Here is a 21,061-nt window from a genome sequence, read left to right as displayed (position 1 = left end):
AACTGTTTTTTAAATTTTATTTTATTTTATTTTTGGCTGCATTGGGTCTTCGTTGCTGCGCACGGGCTTTCTCTAGTTGCGGCGAGCAGGGGCTACTCTTCGTTGCAGTGCGCGGGCTTCTCATCGTGGTGGCTTCTCTTGTTGCAGAGCATAGGCTCTAGGCCCGCGGGCTTCAGTAGTTGTGGTTCGCAGGCTCTACAGCGCAGATTCAGTAGTTGTGGCGCACGGGCTTAGTTGCTGTGTAGCATGTGGGATTCTCCTGGACCAGGGCTCGAACCTGTGTCCCCTGCATTGGCAGGTGGATTCTTAACCACTGCGCCACCAGGGAAGCCCACTAAAACATTTTTAACCATCACTCTAGGTCTAAAAAGATATTATTTTCTTAAGTTAATTACCTAACTATTCCTTTAAATCACGTACTTCATTAAGTTCTAAATTTATTAACATAGTTCCTAGATTACATATAATTGAGCAAAATATTCCTTCACAAATATTTTAATTTGTTCTTTTTGGCTAATTTTCTTTTTTCATTACCAATTGTTTTTGCTGTTTCTTCTCACTTTTTGATAAAAATCTCTAGTATGATTTTATATTTTATTTTAAAAATTGGATTTATCAAGTTTAGTTTTTTCTATTTTAATTCCTTTTATATTCTGCTTTTATATTCTTTAATTTACTTCTCTTCCCGTAATTACATTTTATTTCTCCCCAAATCCCTCATTTCATTTATTTTCATTCTTTTTGTTAGTACTGTTGGACTGGATAAAACGTACCTATACTACTACTTTGATTTTATAAATTACTTTTCTCTATGATCAAAACTGGAGCACATTGAGGTGTTGGGGGGAGCGCAGGCTACATCCCACCGTCTGAACCGGGAGCCCCAGGCAGCCGCAAAGAGGTTGGCACCAGGAAACCTCACCCCTGTTCATCAGGGAGGCGTGCCGCGGAGCCCTCTGGGAAATGTAGTTCTAAAGCGAACAGGGCTCCGGGAAATGTAGTTCTGCGCGGACACTCCCGCGGCCCGGCCGTGTCCGCCTCGGCGCCGTGGGCCAAAGGGGTAAGGGTGTGGGGGGCGGGGACGGGACGGGGGTGCTGCGGGCTGGCGGTGGCCTCAGCGTCCGACCGGGGCCGCGGTGACCCCGGCGCGGACCGGCTCGGGGCTAAGCCGGCGTGCGCACGAACCGGCTCCCGGAGCCGGGTGCGGGGAAGGCGCGAGAGGACGGCCCTGCCGCGCAGGCGCCGATTCCGGTCCAGGTCGGGGGGCGCTGTGGGGGAGGGGCGTGGGGCGGCAGAGGGGAGGGGCCGCGGGGGCCGCGGGGCGGCCGGGCAGCGGGGAGGCGGGAGGGAGGGCGACGGTGGGGAAACGCCTGGGGGACAGGGGTCTGGAGGGGCGGGTGTGGGCGGCAGTGATGTGGGAAGCAGGAGGGAGATTTGGGGGGCAGGGCAGGGCCTCCCGTGGTGGTGGGAGAGGAGGGGCTGTGCGGGGAGACGGTGGGGCTGATGAAGCTGGGGACACTTGGCGGGCGAGGTAGTGGAATGTCTGTGAAAATCAGTAATTCGGGACCAGGGAGGGGTGAGTGGTTGTGAAGCCGGCGGAGGGAATTAAGTGGATGGTGGGGGCCTCTGGGAGGGGCCATTGGGGGGACCTTAGCCTCGGGGGCTGGAGGCAGCAGGCCCTGGGGGTGAGGGAGCCCGGAGGCTCCCCTCGGGAGTGAGTGGAGGGCTGTGCGGGGCCGGCGTGTGCCCTGGGGATGTGGGCTCGGGTCTGTGTGCAGCAATAGTTAAGGCTCTAGCCATCCATGATTTGCGTGCTTTTGGCTTGGCGACGGGGCGCGAAGGGATGAACGACGGGGCTCTGTGGGCGCGTGGGGGGCATGTAGAGGCCCCGGAGTGGTTGCACTGAGGAATTCGTCGGCAGGAGGGGCCGCTGGTTGCTGCAGTGTTGGACTGTACCTGAGCCGTGTGCTCCTGGGAAGATCCCCCCCTCCTCGGGTTCCGGGAAACAGCTGGCTGCAAAGAACCCCCTTCCCACATGATGCCCTTGTTTACCTGTGACAAGGCCGTAGGTAAATATGACGCAGCCCCTCTCATCTTTTGCCTCATCAATGATTAGCTGAACTGTTTGTTCTCACTGATCAGAACGCTTAGAAACCAAATTTGGTTCAGCTTCTCTCCTTCCTGCAGTTCCCTGAAGTCTGGGCAGTAGGCTTGAGCAGCTTGTAGCCCGCCACTGCGCCCAGAACTGGCCGACCTCCGGTGAGATGTCCTCTCGTCTGCTGTCTGGTCCCCCGCCCTTTGATCCAGCTTCCCCACACTCTGCAGAGATGCTGTGCCTCTTAGGGCCGCAGCGTCCTTCCTCTTCCAGCATCCCTCCCCCCCACCCAAGAATAAATCCTCGGAGTAAAACATTTCTTTGCTACGTCTGTGTTTGGTTTGACTTGACAGTTTGATGGTAGCTTTTTCGGTGGAGGGCAGTGACCGGGGAGGCCTTGTGGCTGAGGTATCTGGTGTTTGGGGACCTTGTGGCTGAGGTATCTGGTCGGAGGCCGCGTGTCAGTGGCTGGGGTCTGCACACAGGTTGACGAGTGGCCTGTTGGGGGCTGTGAGGGGGAAGTGGGGGTGGTAATTGGCGCCGTTGGAGGGGCCGGGGGTGTTTGTGAGGAGCTGGGGACCCTCGCAGGATGATGAGCTCTGGGGGCATCTGAGTGGTGGGTGAGCATGGCGTGGACTGGAGAGTGGGTATCTGGAGGTGAGTGGCTGGCAGCCCCGTGTGATGAGGGCCTGGTTTAGGGGGCGGGTGGTGGCGGGCTCTGTGAAGGTGAGTGGGTGGGCACTGCGAGAGGGAGGGGTTGGAGTTCTCTGGGGGTCCTTTGGGACTCAACATTTGGGGTTCCACTGACTCAGTGTCTAGTCAGTGGATAGACCGTGGAGGTTACCGAGTGGGGTTTGGAGGAGCCAGTGGTGGGGTTTCTTGGCCTTGGCATTGAGAAGCCTGTGGAGGTCAGACGGCTCTGGGGTCATAATCAGCCAGGTGGTCCGTAAGGCGGCCTGTGGCTGGTGCGCAGGGCTGAGTGACGGAGAGCCCGCCGTGACCGGGAGTCAGGGGTTCTGTGGGTGTCTGATCGTGGGTTGGCTGTGGAGAGACTTTGGGGTTCTTTGATTCACACACTTCTGTGGATTGGTTTTGTCACTGGTGGTTGATGATGGGGGGGGGCCTTGCTAGAGGAGCCGATGGGGACTCACAGTGTGTGTAATTGACGGCCCAGACCCCCTGGGGGGGCATTGGGCACATGGGCTTTATGGAGTCAATGGTTGTGTGTCCTGGAGACTCGTGTGTCCAGTGATCTGGGGGCTGCGGGTTCTCGGGGGGTCAGTCAGTGTGATTGAGGCGGTCTTTGGAACCGCATTTGAGGGGCTTTGGGTGTTGGTGATTGCGGGGCCTTTAAGGGTGGTGTTTTGGGGTTTGGGTGAGTCCTTCGTTGGCCCAGGCAAGACAACGTGGTGACTTCCGTTCAGTAACCGTGTTGTCCTTTGCTCTTTGGCCCCTCTCACCCGGCGTGTGCACGGCTGTGTTGGTCAGTGATGGCTCCTTTTACTTGAACATTGCCTTGTTGAAAAGTACTCAGAGACCCCACCAGCTAGGAGTCCCCCCCACCCGCTTGCTCCAGCCCTTTGTGTCGATGCTCGTTGCCGGGCGTGGCTGGCCTGTAGCCTTCCGGGGCCGGCCCCGCCTCCTCAGAGCTCGGCTCAAAGTCATCTGCAAGGAGTGCCCTCCACCCACCCACTCCTCTGGCGCATCTGAAGTTTCTTCTGCGCGCTCTCACAGTCTGAAATTATTTTACTTACTTGTGTGTCTGTTTCCCATCCTAAAGAGCAGGGACTGTCTGTCCTGTTTAGTGGTCTCTCCCACGTGCCCGGAACAGGGCCTGGTAGTAAGAGGCCTTCAGCAAATTGCTGCTTTCCTGGCCCGTAAATGAGACTGTGAGTGTGTGTCTAGGTCTGCATTAGTGTGTGAGTGGGATCTGACGTGGATGTGAGAGCACAGTGCAGGAGTATGTTGGGGTCCTGGGGGAGGAACCAGGGTGACTGTTCGGGGTGTTAGTACAGTTGGCACGTCCCCTTTTCCAGAGGAGAAGCTACAGAAGGTCTCCTGGGCATCAACCCAAAAGGGGTCCAGACAAGATAGAAGCTTCCAGGGCAGGTGGGCCTGTCTCAGGGGGCCTCAGGTTTGGAAAGCAGTGACTCTGGGCTCTCTTTTCACTGGGCCTCCTAGACCATCGGGACCTGCCCGTGCCCAGGAGCCCCAGGGAGCTCCCTGTGCATCTCGGGAAGAGGCGCTTCTCCTTTGGGTGTCGCTCTCTGCTCTCCCAGGACGTTTTTCGTGAGAGACCTGTTCTCGTGCACCACACTGTTCACTCTGGTCTCAGGAGAGTCCGGTTTCACTCAGGGAATCTGACCTTTGTGTCTGCTGCCCCCCACGCGTGGGCAGAACACATGCCATCCTTCTCCATTCCCACTTGTAGAGGTCTTCCTGCCCTGGACACCCTCGCTCTGCCCTCTGCTACTGTTTCACGTCAAATTTCAGAATCCAGCCTGTCTGTCCAGATGGGCTGGTTCTTGACTCTCTGAAGGATCTTCAGCACCTGGGGAGCACTGGGACCTGCCCTCCCTCCCTGGCCTGTGTCCTCCCTCAGTTCGTTAAAGGACGAAGAGGGAGATGTTTAAGGCCCTGGAGAGACGGTGCCAGGAGCTGGCCCGTGGTCCGCCTGGCGTTGAGTAGCATTCCTGGGTTTCCTTTCCTCTTTCCCTTGCTGACCGAGGGTGTGGGGCTCCCGAGCGGGTGGTCTGATTCCAGCCCTCAGCCCAGCTCTAGGGGTGGGCAGGAAGGGCCTCAAAGGGGCCAGTGTTCTCTCCACTCTTGTTAGCTGCCCGGGAGCAAAACCTGGCAGTCTGCTAACACCAGGGCGTAACTTGCTTCCCTCATTTGTGGAGGACGAGTCCAGCCATCTCTCTTTGTTCCACTGGGACCCTGAGGATACCTCCCTCCTCTCCCCCCATTCTTTGTTAGAACAAGGGGCTCCTGCTCTAGATCTCCTGTAGCTATTACGTTCTCTCCTTGCTCAGCTTACTTCGCGGAAAGGTGCCCACTGGCCATCCACCATGTCGGCCTTCCTCTCAGCCTGTCCGCCTGTGGGGACCAAGCTGGGAGAACAAATTGCCACAGGTCTGGACCGCAGCGCTAGCCATCTCGGGTGGGAGGTGGAGTTTGTCCCTCGGGCCCCCAGGCTTACCGGTAACTGTATTTTTGGATATTTCCTTTCAGGTGTACCCTCATGAAGGAAGTCACATCCCTGTGTGACCCTGCTGTGAGCCCGTGGAGTCCTTGACCCTGATCTGGTATCCAGCTGGTGTAAGTGCCTGGTTCACTCCACAGCGGTGGAGACATTGAAAGTGTAAGTATTTGTGTGCATGAAGGCGTCGTGTTTTTTGTGACTGTGCTGATCTTAACTATTGGTTCATCTGTTCTGATAATTCTGCCTCAGGTGATCTCTGTAATACAGTTTGTGATCTTTTAAAAAGTTTTTAAAATAGTGGTTGTACTCATTTATTTGGTTATTTGGCTCGTTGGGGAAATAATTTCAACCAGTCTCTGCCAATCCAGAAGACTTTTCCACAAAAGTAGAAGAGAAAGAATAGGTGGTGGTTGTTTCTTAATTTTTTTTTTAATTAAAAAAAAATTTTTTTAGCTGCACGCGTGGCATGCAGTTTCTTAGTTCCCTGACCAGGGATCGAACCCGTGCCCCCTGCAGTGAAAGCATGGAGTCTTAACCACTGGACCACCAGGGAAGTCCCTTAGAATAGTTTTATTATTGAATAAAAATTGAACCAGAATTTGATGCCCACCTCAGGCAGTCTGCTAAAGACATTGCGAGAGACAGGAAGAGATCGTGCCCTTTTCTGTAGCTGGGCAGGTACAAGCCATTATACACACGATCTCAAGATAAGTGATCATTTGTCACATGTAGTCCATCCTAACCTTGCCTGGTAGTGGGGGTGGCTACTGTGTTGGCTACTTGCCTTCATCCAAAGGAAAAATACACTTGTCATACCTTTATGATGGGGGGTAATTTTACAATTTGGAGCCAGGTGCCAAAGTCAGGCTGGTTAGGCTCCTGTCCTCCCAGAGACCCAGAGAGAGGGCTGTACCTTCCTGGATGATTTTGGAGACGGCTCCCAGGTCCTTAAGAAAGGCATTCTTGAGTTGTTAAACTTAGTTTTAGGAAAGATTAACCTACATCCCAAAAGGGCAGAGAAAGACTTTGTAATTTTCTAGAGTAAATACTCTTTGAATAAGGTTCTGGGGAGTCTTTTTCTTTTTAATTTGTATTTGCCCTCACAGGCTCTGAGCTGTATCCCCCTAGAGGTGTTATCTGCTTTCCTACTCTGATAATTGCATTAGGGAAGGGCTGAGGCCAGGCCTTCAAAGTAAAGGGAAGGGAAGGGGCTCCAGGGCCAGCAGTGTGGACCTTAGAGCCACTGGATAGCCCCGTACCCACCACTTGTCTGAGCAGTTCCTCCGATCAGGGATCAGAGACCCTTAGGAAGAAGCAGGTGTGGAGCAGTTTCCTTGGGGTCCATGGGGTGGTGGGAGACAAGTGCCTGAAGGCAGCTGGGCCCTTGCCGTTTCTGTGATTCCTAAACTCAGCAGGGATTTTGAGCTGCCTTCTACTGTGGCCTAGGCTGTTCTGCTGATTTCCGAGGGAAGGGAAGGCAGTATTTGCGCCAATGTGAGCTGAGAAAGAAAGAACTGAAAAGATTTCCTTAGGCCTCTCTTCTCGCTGCATCTGCTCTGGGCTGTAGCGCGGCCGGCTCAGCCAGAAACCCACACCCGAGCGTCAGCTTCACCACGGCCTCCATCTCCCCCGGGGTCTCTCCTCTTCTTTTGGCCATTTCTTTTAGTTCCTCTGATCTATGCTTTCCTTTTGCTCCAGGGCTGATTTTGGAGTAGAGAGCCAGCACCCCAGGCCATTGCCCGTTCCCTGTCCTGCCTAGAAGTGAGTGGCGTTTTATTCTGTAGTACCTGTGCCAGTGGTCTCATCTAAGTGCCCCCGGGAAAAGGTGCTGCAGGGTGAGTGAGCCAAGACTGCATTTCCAGACTTTGTTGCCGTCTCTGCAGAGTGCTTTGAGGTGGTGGGGCTCCCCTGGGGTCTTTGGTTGAACCAGTGAGGCAGGTGGCTCCCGTCGGGCATTCCCAGGTGGGAGCCAGGCTGCAGAGCCCAGTGTGTGGTGCAGGCCTGGCCTGGCTGCGGTCGGCTCGGCTGACACACGCCAGCAGCTCACTTTCTATCCTGTTTCTTAGTGCTAGCACATAGCCTGTCTGAGTTCCCAGCTCTAGAGAACCAAGATTGAGGTCCCCAAATGAATTACATCATCTAAAATAAATTCCCACTGCACCTCCAGGCCATGGCCCTCAGGAGCACGAAAACCCATGTGAGATAAGAAAGAAGAGGCCTCAGGACTCGGGGTGCGTTCCCAGTCCACAGACCTTTGACCAGAGGCCTTTTTCCAGAGCATCAGGCAGAGCAGAGCAGATTTCCCAGGACCGGGGGAGAATGGTCAAGTCACAGGTGAGTTATTTGTCCTCTAGCGGTTTTATCTGTGGGTGTGATGAGGCTCACAGGCATCTCTACACCTAACAGGAAAGGGCTAAATACATTTAAATTGTAACCGGAGAAAATACAACCTTGGGAAGGAAGATGTCAAAAGAAGTACAAGGTGGATCACAGAATCATACAAAAGTCTTAAAGTTGGGGCACAGATGTAAGAGAATTAAGGCCCTGCACTGTTGGAGTTGAGCCGCAAGCTTCCTCACATGTTCCTAGAAGCCGCCACAGAAAGAGAAACAGGAAGAGTTGCGTGGTTTCCTCCGTCAAAAAGCAGACCATTTGCTCGGTGGGAGCAAACATCTTCTGATGGTTTCCTGTAAAGAAAGCGTTTTACTAGCTGTTGATGTAGATGACGTGGCAGATGACATCCTGTAACGGATGAACACATTTCTGAGGCTGCTCCTCGCAGGTCCTCGGTGGGCACGGGTGTAAAGAGCACAGCAATGGGCAGCAGGCCTGGGTCCATGTCCCACCTGAGCTCTGGGTTTAGGGAAGAAACCTGAATCATCCGGCACAACTGATTGTTACAAAACCTTCAAATGGCCCCATATATATTCCCTCAGTTGGAATTTCGATACATTTTAGGTAGAACTGTTTTTGCTTCTGCTGCACAGGAGGGTGTCTGCCCAGTTCCTTTTCCTGACCTTTTTTTTGAGGTATAGTTGGTTTACAATGTTGTGTTAGTTTCTGCTGTACAGCAAAGTGGTTCAGTTATATATATAAATATATATACACTGTTTTTCATGTTCTTTTCCATTACGGTTTATCCCAGGAGATTAGATATAGTTCCCTGTGCTCTACAGTAGGGCCTTGTTGTTTATCCATTCGAGATATAATAGTTTGCATCTGCTAGTCCCAACCTCCTAATTCATCCCTCCCCCCACCACCCCGACTTTATTGACTCAAGAAACGACTGCGGTGTCCCTTCACTTTTCTTCTTCTTTTTTTTTAATTAATTAATTTTTTGGCTGCATTGGGTCTTCGTTGCTGCGTGCGGGCTTTCTCTAGTTGCAGTGGGTGGGGTCTACTCTTCGTTGCGGTGCACGGGCTTCTCATTGTGGTGGCTTCTCTTGTTGCAGAGCATGGGCTCTAGGCACGCGGGCTTCAGTAGTTGTGGCACACGGGCTCAGTAGTTGCGGCTCACGGGCTCTAGAGCACAGGCTCAGTAGTTGTGGTGCAAGGGCTTAGCTGCTCTGCAGCATGTGGGATCTTCCCAGACCAGGGCTCAAACCCGTGTCCCCTGCATTGGCAGGCAGATTCTTAGCCACTGCACCACCAGGGTAATCCCTCCCTTCACCTTTCAAAACAATTCCCATCCACCTAGCTGACCTCCTCCCTCTTTTCCTTCCTCTGTTCCTTTCTTTCTTTTAAAAATCCCGTTGTTTACAGCAGCGCACAGCACTGTAGCTTTTCCCCTTCGCTGCTGTGTTCTGTGCCAGGAGCTCAGCAGAGCTGAGAGGGCTGAGCTGCCAGGTGTCAGAGTAGCTGGTGACGGCGCAGCCAGGGCGGCAGTAGCCGAGAGTGCTGGCACGAGTGAGAGCCAGATGCCGCAGAAGGCGCCGACTCCCCATTACCTTTTCCTGAGGAGTGAACAGTGCCCTGGCCACGTGTCAGGTGTGTCAACACAGGTGTTCGCTGCCCAGGGAGCCCCGAACAAAAGGCTCCGGCAGATTTGTGGACTTGGGGGCCAGGAGGAGGGGAAGAGGACGAGGGAGTGGAAAGTGCAGGGTACTGGGTCGGAGTGCGGACAGTGTCTTCAGGTCCCCCCTCTCACAAGGGGGTCTTAGAGAGGCACCTGAGAAAGGCCTCTGCCAAAGGCCTCAGGCAGAGACGCAGGCACACGAGATCCTCACCGGCCCCTTGGAGGCCATGGCACGCAGGCTGCACCCCAGGTCTGGGGGCAGGAGTGGGGACAGTGCCCCCCAGGAGCCCTGCGGGGTAACCCTTTGGGCCTGCCTGTGTTTGGACCTGAAGGCTCACATGTAGGTTTTAACCAGGAGCCAGACTCCTCAGCCCATCCACTGGATTTTAAGGACCTGCGTGAGAGACAGGCAACCCCACCATGGACCTGAACAGGTCAGACCTAGAGGGGCCGAGACAGGAACCAGGGGGTTCATCCGGGGCAGCCTCTCAGCCTGCATGTGGTCTCAGCCGTTTCCCAATCAGGAAGGCATGTGTCAGCCCATCAGGAGGCTTCTCAAGTGGCCGTGTGAACCTCTGTGACCTGGCACAAGGCAGTGGTTCGCATAGCACAGCTCTGGCAGCAGGCGGAGGCTGGCCTGAACGCCTGCCAGGGCTGAGGCACCGGGGTCACACGGCTGGGCGTGCGCACCAGAAGCACAGTCCCAGAGCCTCCAGGCAGCACGTGCTTTCATCAGGCAGTTAGGCTAACGGCCCCAGCGTGGCTTTCCGTTGCCCGGTCTGATTAATTTACTTCAGTCCTTGGTTTCCGAGGGGCTGCCTGGGGCGCTGAGTTCCAGGCCATTTGGTTTGTCCAGGCCCTGCCACCTCATGGTGGCAGACGGCATCGGGCTGTTGTGTGGGAAGCACGGGGGCTGAGGCGCCCTGTGCTGCTGGCCGGCAGCCCCGTCGAGCAGGCAGGCTTCAGTCTACACCCAGAGCGGTCATGGGCGCGGAGAGAAGCACAGCGAGTCATTTTCTTTTGTTTCTTGTGTTTTTTCCAGGCGGAAGGAAAGTTTTCAGGAGTAGGTCTAAAACACAAAGGTCGTTAATGTCTTTCTCCCTCCCCTGTGCCTCCCCTGGTGCTGGGCTTTATTTTCCTTTCTCTCTGGTCATCATCAGTGTGTCCCATTTAGTAATCAAAACTTTAAAAGAAATCATCTCCGTTTTTATCCAGACCCTTTGTCTGGAAAGACACGTTGTCCCTATACAGAGGAACAGATATTTTTACATAATTTAACCAGAGAGATAGAGCGCATGTAAGAATTGCTTAGCAGAAACTCCTGAGTTTTTAAAAGATTTGAAAGTGGATGTACAGGATCTGGCAGTCACTGAGTCTTCAGGACGGGGTCGTAGGGGTGGAGGCTTTCGTGGGGTCTTCCGCAGAACATGACGGGTCAGTGACTGTGAGAGGAGGGCTGTGACTGGGGGCAGCCTGGCCGAGCCCCGGCACCGTGCAAAGGGCCGCTCCCTTCTGAGCTCTGTGCTCCAGGCTGGGGTCGCCATGAGCCTTCCTGTCAGCCCCTTAAGCCTGTCCTCAAATTGTCCATTAAAACGCTCACTCAGCCCCTCTGCAAATACGGGGCTATTATCAGATGCAGTGAATTCGAACAGGAAGTAAATGTGGTCAGGTAAGGCCTGGAGTGTGTGACCCGTGCCTGGGGAGCCCATGAGGATGGCCAGACCAGACCCCAGGAAAGTGTCAGGGTCCAGTGAAACCCTCTGGTTGGGACCAGAGGACCAGTGAGGTCCATGTGTTGAGAGCATTGTGGCCCGCTGGCAAGGGAGCCTGTCCCTGGGCAGTGTTTTGGGTCTCGTGCAGTGTCTGGAAGGCAGGACAGCTTTCTGCGCTGTTTTGGCACCTTCTGATGACACGGCAGCACACGTACATGGGCCCAGCCTGGGACAGTATCGGTCTCTGTGGTGTCTTGTCCTTTGCCCAGATACCAGTGGCACCTTCTTTGAGAAACACTGCTTATTTAAAGACAGACTATTCCAACTTCTTATTCTATAGACAGATGGGTGGATAGGTGAATGAATTCATAATGATGAATATTTCAATAACATTTTTGTTTTCCTCTCAAAGTATAATGCACGACTAGGACATTATATTACTTACCCATTGCTATGTAACAAATTATCCCAAATCTCAGTGGCTGAAAACACAAACATGTATCTCAGTTTCTGTGAGTTAGGGGTCTGACAGCTGCTCACCCATTTGGTTCTGGTGGAGGGTCTCATGCGACCCTGTCATCAGGATGTTGAGAAGGGCTGTGGTCATCTCACGGGGCGGTAGGGAGGTGACCCCCTCCAAGCTCACTCACGTGGGTGTTGGCAGGCCTCGGGTCTTTGCCACGTGGGCTTGTGCACAGGGCTGCCTCGCCATGTGGCCCAGGGAGAGCAGGAGAGGGTTCGCAATGTGGAAGTCACATGCTCTTACACCTGATCCAGCACTTCTACCCTGTTCCATTCAGTGGAAGTGAGTCAGTAAGTCCAGCCCATAGTCAGGATGGTGGGGATTAAACGAAAGCATGAACCCCAGGAGTTGGAGATCATGGGGCCAACTCGGAGGCCACCTGTCACTGTAGAGAAGAAAGCCTGTATTCAACAAAGAGAATGACTTCCGATTTAACAGGCATTATGCTTTTTTAGATATCATTTGAGGATGTGGCTGTGGACTTCACGTTGGAGGAGTGGCAGCTGCTTAATCCTACTCAGAAGACCTTGTACAGGGATGTGATGTTGGAGAACTATAGCAATCTAGTTTTCTTGGGTAAGAACATTCTTGTGTGACACAGGGCGCACTCAGCAACTGTGGGACCCCTAAGATATTACGGATTTCGGGTTTAAGTTTCAGATGTCAAAGGATTTTTTGATTGCTACACCCAGTTGAAAGGCTTTTATTTGCTTGTTTTGTTTTTTAGCCTCTGTAGTGAAATCTTCTTTATATTTAAGAGTCCCTCAGCCCAAGCAGTTGGGACTCTCTGTGTTTCCAATTGACAGGTTATCAAATGATCAAACCTGAGGCGATTTTCAAACTGGAGCAAGAAGAGCCGTGGATATTAGGTGAAGAAACCCTAAGTCAGAACTTTCCAGGTGAGAAATAATCAGGTATATGGCAGATAGTGAAAGTTAGGTCTCGGGTTTGGATGACAGGTTGGTACTTCTTAAATGTTATCTGTAAAACCGTGTTTAAAGTTCCTCCGTCCTTAGAGTTGACTCAGGACGAGTGACACAAGTCCTTCCTGACTTTTCATGTGCTCTCCATCCTGGTCTCCATGTCAGGATGCGTCCCCTTTGACGGAGCTGGTGATGAGGTGTGCCCCGTCTTCCGTACCCGGCAGCACAGTCATTTAGGACCTGCCTTCTTGGATACACCCCTTTTGCTAGCTTCCCCAGTCCCACCTGTACAGGTGGGCTTTCTTCCTCTTCTTTAAGAATTCATAGTTTTTTCCTGTTTGAGGTGACACTGATTGCCTTTGAGTTTCCTTTATTAATTTTCTTTTCTCTGCCTAATTGGTCAGATTTCTATTTCAAACCCACATAGAGTAGAAGGTGAGTCCATGGATACAGGAGAAAAGTCTAACGCCTTAAGCACTCTTCTGGCCTCCCTGCAGATAAGAACTTCAGGGTCAGTGTCCAGGGCTTCTTTCTGGTGCCTTTGGTATTCAGCTTATAAAGCTTCTCATTTATCCCTTCAAATAGTCTGCTGGGTTTAAGACCTGCTCTGTGATACTTTAACGCCATTTGTGTTGAAGACCCTCACGGTGTGGCAGCATCTTATCTCTGCAGTTTTTCCTGTGCCCAGAGGTCCTGGTTGACGCCACTCAAAGTAGTTCTTTCCTCATGTCTTTCACGTTTGTTTCTCTGCATGTGGGCCTTTGGTTGTCCTACACTTTCCCATTTAGACACCCTCCCCTTCTTCACTTTAAGCTCTTTTTCCACCTCCAGGGAGTGTTCCCTGACTCCCAGCATTTTCTGAAATCTCTACCCACTGAGCAGTATTGTAGGAACTCGGGTGTGATCACACATTATCTGTAATTCCTTAACCAATTAGGTCTTAAGGTTTTTTCCTACATAGAAAGATGGTGAGTAACTTCCTCTTCTCTGTTCTGTATGGAATTTATGCTGTGTAATTACTAAATACTTCATTAATTGGTTGTTGTGAGGCCAGGTATGGCAGGAGCTTTCTTATTTATCAAATATTTCTTTAGTACAAAGGTTTTCGTCTAAGTAAGTGTTTCAGCGTACCTTAGGAACTACTTCAAATTACAGATGTCTAGGCACCATTCATGCGGATTATTAGGACTGGCTATGTGTAGTTTAGAAAAGCTGTCAAGATAGACTTTATGTTCCCCCATTAATTTAGAACCACTGCTATTTTGTGGAATGAGAGGCGTTGAGATAAAATATGAGTCATGAAATGACCTTGCAGGACAAGAGAATTTTAATTTAGAAGAAAATATAAAACTAATTCAGTGTTTGAACATGAAGCATTTGTGTCAAAATGCGAAGTTAACTCTCAAGATTAACTATATAGAAAGGAATTGCTTTAGAAGTTTAATGACAAGTGAAGAGTATTTATCCTATATGTATTGAGGGCTGATTATGCGCTATGTAGTGGGGGTACCTCAGTGAAAAATACAAACCTGTTCCCTGCCCTCAGGGTTTACATTCTAGTGCGAGAGACAGAAGCAAGGTGATTACCTATTTGATACATGCTATGAAGGGAATAAACAGGGTGTTTGTTAGTGTGCCCTTAAAATAATGTGAGCCAGGAATGCTGGAAGCTGGGCAGGGAGAGCACATGCAAAGGGCCTACAGCAGGAAAAGGCCTTTGGGGTTTGGGATTGGGAGGAGCCCAGTGTTGTGAGAGGGAGTGGGGGCTGGAAGGAGCCGGCACACAGGGGTGCGGAAGCCGTGATAAACGTCTGGGTTTATCAAAGGTTTCTAAGCAAAGGGTTAAAAGGCCTGAGTACATGTTCTAAATATTACGTGTTGCTGTGTGGAGACTAGAGTTGGGAGGAAGCAAGCCTAGAAGTGGGAATATCAATTGAAAATCGGGTGAAATTAAGGCAGAAAGGACAGGAGTGTAATGGAAACAGAGACGGGGAAACACATGTGTACCCGCACCTGAGGTGGCACCAGTGAAACCCGGTCCACGTGTTTGCCAAAGTGACAAGACTTTTTAAAAATTTCTTAAAGATTTTTTGGTACAGTTTAACTTCAATATTGTTTTATATCATTTAACTTATTAATTTGGATATATATCTTAATCTTATTTCCTGATTTGATTTGAATTAAAATTTGTAATTTTTCTTTAACATTTCCTGAAACAATTTTCTGTAAACCATTCAGGTGGATCTCACGCTTCTGTTTCTACAGACGACTTTGTTTTTAACCCCCTAGCTTCTCTCTCTAGTCTTTAAAATACCCACGAATAGCATTATCATCCACACTCACTGAAGCTCGGATCGTTGAATCCTTTGTTCTCCTCCATATCGGGCTCTAGTTGGTTCTTCCTCTGAAATTCTGGTATGTCTGAGAGTTAGATGTGGATTTTTTTCCCCAAAAAAATATTATCCTGCAGAAAAGGAGTGATAGCCTTACATCTGAGATCTTGCCATATCTTTCATCTTGGGAGTATTACCTCACAATTCCTAGTAAAGAATATCGTGAACTAAACATAAATAAATGGTCATATTGTGGAGATCACAAATAATTGTACTTACAGAGTAAAAAAAAAAAATCTGTCCTAATGTTATGCAAAGAATACTTGTGGTTTAGAATAATTTCCATCATATACAGATGCAATATATAGATGATCGATTCAACTAAAATGTCAAAAACCTAAATACAAGTGTTGATGTTGAGCTCTGGAGAACTCTTGGATAATTCCAAAAAGTAACTCTCATGATGGTAAAATTACTGATATCAGTGATTCGGGTGAGGATCTTGAATGAGAATGTTTTTTTAATGTACCAATAGTACAGCAAACTGACGTACCTCACCTTTCAGACATGAAGTTGATATCCTGCATTTGCTGTGCATCATATTCAGTGTTTCTTCCTGCCTGACGTTCAGCACTGTGTACTAATCTTGCTCTTCCGTGTACTGTGATTCTCAGCCTTCTCTGATGGGGGTACTTACCTGCCTTCCTCCCTGATTTCTGCTACTCACAGCATCTGGGTACACAGTAGATGATCAGTAGGTCATTGTGGAATGAGTGCTTAACCACCCCCAGAAATTGCTTGTCTCTTTTACCTCATCGTGATCACTTGAGTATATTTCATTTTTCCTTATTTGAAACTTGTGTTTATAAACATTTGTAATTTCAAAATCTGTTTTCATTTCTATTAAAATTCTCAATGCCTAATAAGTAGACATTGTATTTGGGAGAATTTTTTTTTTTTTTTATGGACTGGGATCTTAGGCTCCATTTCAGAAGACTTATTCAATAAGCATAATCATTGGGGAAATTTACACAGTATGGTTCATTTTTTCCTTTTTAGAAGAAGTCTGGCTAGATAATAATCTCAAAATGTGGCACCAGGATAATCAAGACAAGCTTAAAAGTATGGAGAGAGGCCATGAATATGACGTCTTTGGGAAAATGTTTCATTCAGGCATTAACTTTGATCATTTAGGAATGAGATCCCATAAATGTGGCACAGGTGAAAAAAGTTTGAAACATCCTTTTGATTTTCTTATTCCAAAAAGTAACTGTGAAAGAAAAAAACTTGACGAGCTTAATAAGAAATTACTATTCTGTATCAAGCCTGACAAAACCTATGGTGGAATAAAATACTCTGATTGCAGTAAATGTAGAAAAGTCAGCAGTAAAGAGCCAGGGCTCATTACAAACCAAATAGCACGTACAGGAGTCTGTTTATGCATGGAATGTGGTAAGGTTTTTAACAAAAAGTCACAGCTCATTATACATCAGAGAACTCATACAGGAGAGAAGCCCTATGGATGCCATGTCTGTGGGAAAGCCTTCTCCCAGAAGTCATTACTCACTATTCATCAAAGGACTCATTCAGGAGAAAAGCCATATGGGTGTGGTGAATGTCAAAAAGCTTTCAGCAGGAAGTCACTGCTTGTTTTACATCAGAGAACTCATACGGGAGAGAAGCCCTATGGCTGCAGGGACTGTGGGAAGTCCTTTAGTAGGAAGTCACAGCTTCAAAGGCATCAGAGAACCCACACAGTAGAGAAGCCCTATGGCTGCAATGACTGTGGGAAGGCCTTCTCCCAGAAAATAAGGCTTATTACACATCAGAGGACACACACAGGGGAGAAGCCCTACAAATGTAGTGATTGCGGAAAAGCCTTCTTTTGGAAGTCACAGCTTATTACTCATCAGAGGGTTCATACAGGGAAGAAACCGTATGCATGTAGTGAGTGTAAAAAAGCCTTCAGCAGGAACTCACTCCTCATTAGGCATCAGAGGATCCACACAGGAGAGAAGCCCTATGAATGCAGTGAATGTGGTGAAGCCTTCATCAGAAAACCGCAACTTGTCAAACATCAAATGACTCACACAGGAGAGAAGAACTATCAGTGCAGGAACTGTGAAGAAGCCTTCTTTAAGAAGTCAGAACTAATTAGACATCAGAAAGCTCATTTAGGAGAAAAACCCTATGGATGTGTTGAATGTGGAAAAACCTTCTTTGGGAAGTCACAGCTCCTGACACATCAGAGAACTCACACCGGAGAGAAACCTTATGAATGCGGTGCCTGTGGGAAAGCCTTCACCCAAAAGTCCAGCCTGGTATCTCATCAGAGGACACACACAGGGGAGAAACCCTATGAGTGCAGCGAGTGTGGGAAAGCCTTCAGTGAGAAGTCAAGCCTCATTCACCATCAGAGAACCCACACTGGAGAGAAACCCTTCGAATGCAGTGAGTGTAGGAAAGCTTTTGCCTGGAAGCCACAGCTTCTTCGGCATCAGAGAATTCATACAGGGGAGAAACCCTATGAATGCAGTGAGTGTGGGAAGGCATTTGTTCAGAAAGTACAGCTCATTAAGCATCAGAGAAATCATACAGGAGAGAAGACCTATGGATGCAGTGATTGTACAAAAGCTTTCTTTGAGAAGGCGCAGCTCATTATACATCAGAGGATTCATACAGGAGAGAGACCCTATAAATGTGGGGAATGTGGGAAGTCTTTCACTAGAAAGTCGCACCTTATGAGGCATCAGAGGATCCATACAGGAGATAAATGCTATAGATGCAGTGAATGTGGGACAGCCTTCCACAGGAAGGCACAGCTCCTGATACATCAGAGAAGTCATATGCTGTAGACACGGGGCGGGTGCGGTGAGTATGGGGAGTCTGCCATCAGGTGTCAGGCCCCTCACACTCCAAGGACACGTACAGGAGAGAAACCCTGTCACTGCAGTGACTGTCTCACCATACAGAATTCAGAAAGAGAACTTTTTTTAAGTAGGCAATATAGGAAAGCCTTCTCCCAGAAAACAAAACTTATTACATATTGATGGCTCCTCAGTGTGGAAATCTTATCAGTATTGTGATAAGTACAGACCTTTCAGTCAAAAGTGACAGCCTGTTAAATACTTAGAAGACCTAAACAGGAGAAAAACTCAATTGTTATAACAAGTAAGTGAAAGATTTCACCGGGAAAGGGTAACTCAGAGTACACTAGAGAATACATACACAAAGGAAATACTGAGTATTATATATTAGAGATCTCATGCAGAGGAGTAGTTCTAATAATTTGAAGAATTTGATAAGCATGATCCTATTAAAATAATTCTAAAAGGAAGATGTGTGCATTGTATATAAATTATTATAAGAAAATAGGCATTTTAAAGTGGTAGCTGTGTTTTACGTGTGAAAACTTCTGCTTTCTGCTATGGTGCTATAGGAAGAACCAGATAAACTCTACTGCCTTAAGCAGCTAGAAACCGTACCATTTATGAAATAGTGGTTTTTTAGACATATGTCAAACACAGGTTTGTGATCCCTGGCAGGAGGTGGACAAGGTGAGGAGAGCCCCACGACTGCCCAGCCTAGAGCCTGGGGGCAGCATCCAGGCTGCAGGTCAGGGAGGGGAATGAACGTGGTCCTGCTGGACTGAAGAGAGTTGCCGAGTTGGCGTCTGGGGAGCCCTGGTGGCTAGAATTTGCAGGGAAAAGTGCTAGATAGGAAGGAGCTTCCCAGAGAGGGCCTGCAGAAATCCTCAATGAGTCCCCCCTTGAGTCTGTGGGCTTTAGTGCTGATTCACACGTGTGTGGAAGGAAGCTGAGACCATGAGAGTGGCACTGGGGAGCAGTGAGCTGGGCGAGCCCTGGAGCTCAGCGCAGGCGGGGACAGTTCACGTTCCCACCAGCCATACAAAAGCACGTGGGCATCAAGAGAGTTCCCAGAACAATATTGTCTTGGTGGGGAGGGTAACTAACCCTAGATTAAAAGCTACTCTACCCACAGTGACTGACGTCCAAACACTTACCTGGCATGCCAAGGGGCAGGAACATATGACTTGTAACCAGGAGGAAAATCAGGCAGTAGAAAGAGAAAAGACTGAAGTGATTGGAATTAGTAGACAAGGATGTTCAAATAGCTATTGTAAGTATAAAGTAGAGGAAAACATGAATTTGACGACACATGAGTGGAAGATATATTTTTAAAAGCTCAAATGGAACTTCTCAGGATGAAAACAACATCTGTAAATTAAAAAAAACTGGATGGAATTAAGAACATATTAGACATAGAAGAAGGAAAACAATGAATTTGAACAGTAAGTATAAAAATTATCCAGGTGAATGATACACACAGAGAGAAAAAGACTGGGGGGAAAGGAGAACAGGGAATTAGTTACTGTGGCGTAACACACATGGAATGGGAGGTCCAGAAAGAGAGGAGGGAGAAAAAGGATTTGGATAAACGATGGCTGAAAAATATCCACATATGATGAAAAGTATAACTCGACATATTCAATAAGCTCAAAGGACCCAACACCTAAGAAACATAAAGATGCCAATGGACATCATCGTCAAATTGATGAAAACCGGTGTTAAAGAGAACGATTGTAAAATGTCTGGAGAAAAAGACACAACACGTTCACAGAACAAAGAATAACAACATACTTCTGGTCAGAAACTATGCAAACTAAAAGACAGCAGAGTGACATCATTAAATTATGAAAGATATAAAAGAAACCCCTGCAACCTGGAGTTCGGTTGCCTGTCGAAAACATCTTCCAAAAGTGAAAGCAAAAAAGACTTCAAAGAAACAAAATCAGAGAGAGTTCCTGCCATAAGGAAACACTGAAGAAAGTTTGAGGTCAGCAAGAAAAGAACACTCTGGAAATGGTGAATGTGTGGATGAATATGAAAGATTTTTTTTCTCATTTAAAAATCTTTCAAAAAGTTAATGGACTGCTTAAAACCAAAGTAATGACAACATACTTGGGGTTATGATCTATTTAGAAGTAAAGTGTATGACTACGATAGCACTTAAGTGTGAATCTGTAAAAATAGTTGAACAGACTGTGTCGTCTGAGACGGGCTCGGGATGACTTGTGTTTGTAGCAACTGCACGATGGAAGCTGTCTGTGTTACGGATCTGTGCACGTCGCCACACCCATTCTCCTTTTTCTGCTCTGCATGCCCAGAGGAAGTGCACAACTGCTTCCTAGGGTTTCTGCTCAGGTTCACACAGGGAGGTATGTGTCAGCCCTCCCTCCCTCCTGCTGGTCTACAGACACCCAGATGGCTGCAGCTCCCTGCTCGTCAGATGTAAGGGTGTTAACTGCTTCTGGGGGCTTCACCATCCCTCCTGGTTGGTTTTCTTAATTGTCAACACAAATCTGTAAATAGTCCCTTTATTAAATGTTCCTGAGTTAATAATTTGAGTGTAACATTTGTTTTCTGTGATGTGTTAAATGATGAACGTTTGACCAAATTTTGAGTATCAGTTACTGGTCCATGGGGCATAGACTGACATCTGTCAAGATTTCTCACACTCTGGGCTTCCCTGCTGGCACAGTGGTTTAGAGTCCACCTGCCGATGCAGGGGACACGGGTTCGTGCCCCGGTCCGGGAAGATCCCACATGCCGCGGAGCGGCTGCGCCCGTGAGCCATGGCCGCTGAGCCTGCGCGTCCGGAGCCATTGCTCCACAATGGGAGAGGCCACAACAGTGAGAGGCCCGCGTACCGCAAAAAAAAAAAAAAAAAAGATTTTTCACACTCAACATCAGTGTTTTCTCTTTGTGTTTTAATAATTCAGTAGAAATTATAACAGAGTTCTTTGTGGTTTTTGTTTTGTTTTGCTGCAAACGTAAATGGCTCTGGAGATCATTACCATCTGCTCCATATGCCAGTGGCCTTGCGGTTATTACTAGACTTTCTTCACGGATAGAAACCGAAATGTTTATGAGGTCTTTATGCTGCCTCTGGGTTAGCTGAACGCCTTACAAGAAAGCGTTGTTATTTATGTTAAATGTGTACAGACAAGAAAAAGGTATCCCATTACTGAGTGAAGAAAGAAAGGAATGATGTACTGTACTTCCGTGTACTCTCAGTTTAAAAACTTGTGCTGCACAATTAAAATACTCTTATTCAATATTCTGCTGTTTTTATTATAATTCACGTAATCTGTCACCCGTAGACAAGATTCCCATCTCAGGAGTCAGAATCACCCCAGAGAAGCTCTTCAAAGTCTCCACACCAGTTCCCATCACA

General features: G+C 48.6%; 1 protein-coding gene across 10 annotated transcripts; it reads left to right on the top strand.

Moving 5' to 3' along the window:
• The first annotated feature begins 988 nt into the window (after positions 1-988).
• ZNF605 (zinc finger protein 605) lies at positions 989-20,942 on the top strand. Of its 10 annotated transcripts, none has more exons than XM_033440602.2 (9): positions 989-1,060; positions 1,922-2,069; positions 5,128-5,227; positions 5,327-5,456; positions 6,996-7,132; positions 7,465-7,631; positions 12,003-12,123; positions 12,354-12,446; positions 15,863-20,942. In XM_033440602.2, the coding sequence occupies exons 6-9, from the start codon at positions 7,617-7,619 to the stop codon at positions 17,656-17,658; spliced, it is 2,025 nt and encodes a 674-aa protein (XP_033296493.1). In that variant the 5' UTR covers positions 989-1,060; positions 1,922-2,069; positions 5,128-5,227; positions 5,327-5,456; positions 6,996-7,132; positions 7,465-7,616; the 3' UTR covers positions 17,659-20,942. The 10 variants fall into 10 exon arrangements, with proteins under 10 accessions (XP_033296493.1, XP_033296495.1, XP_033296492.1 ...); XM_033440601.2 differs by lacking the exon at positions 989-1,060 and adding an exon at positions 1,095-1,257; XM_049698549.1 differs by lacking the exon at positions 989-1,060 and having other exon boundaries at positions 1,448-2,069; positions 6,996-7,058.
• Positions 20,943-21,061: the final 119 nt, after the last annotated feature.

Source organism: Orcinus orca, chromosome 15, assembly GCF_937001465.1.
Source record: "Orcinus orca chromosome 15, mOrcOrc1.1, whole genome shotgun sequence".
Classification (NCBI taxonomy): Eukaryota; Metazoa; Chordata; class Mammalia; order Artiodactyla; family Delphinidae; genus Orcinus; species Orcinus orca.
The sequence above is the reverse complement of the archived record's forward strand: the minus strand, read 5'-3'. Positions and strand labels throughout refer to the sequence as shown.

Excerpts from the sequence above, each read along its gene's own strand:
- ZNF605 (XM_033440604.2), top strand. Across the intron at positions 12,124-12,353 it reads TAGCAATCTAGTTTTCTTGG|GTTATCAAATGATCAAACCT; the intron begins GTAAGAACATTC and ends TCCAATTGACAG. Across the intron at positions 12,447-15,862 it reads CCTAAGTCAGAACTTTCCAG|AAGAAGTCTGGCTAGATAAT; the intron begins GTGAGAAATAAT and ends TTTCCTTTTTAG.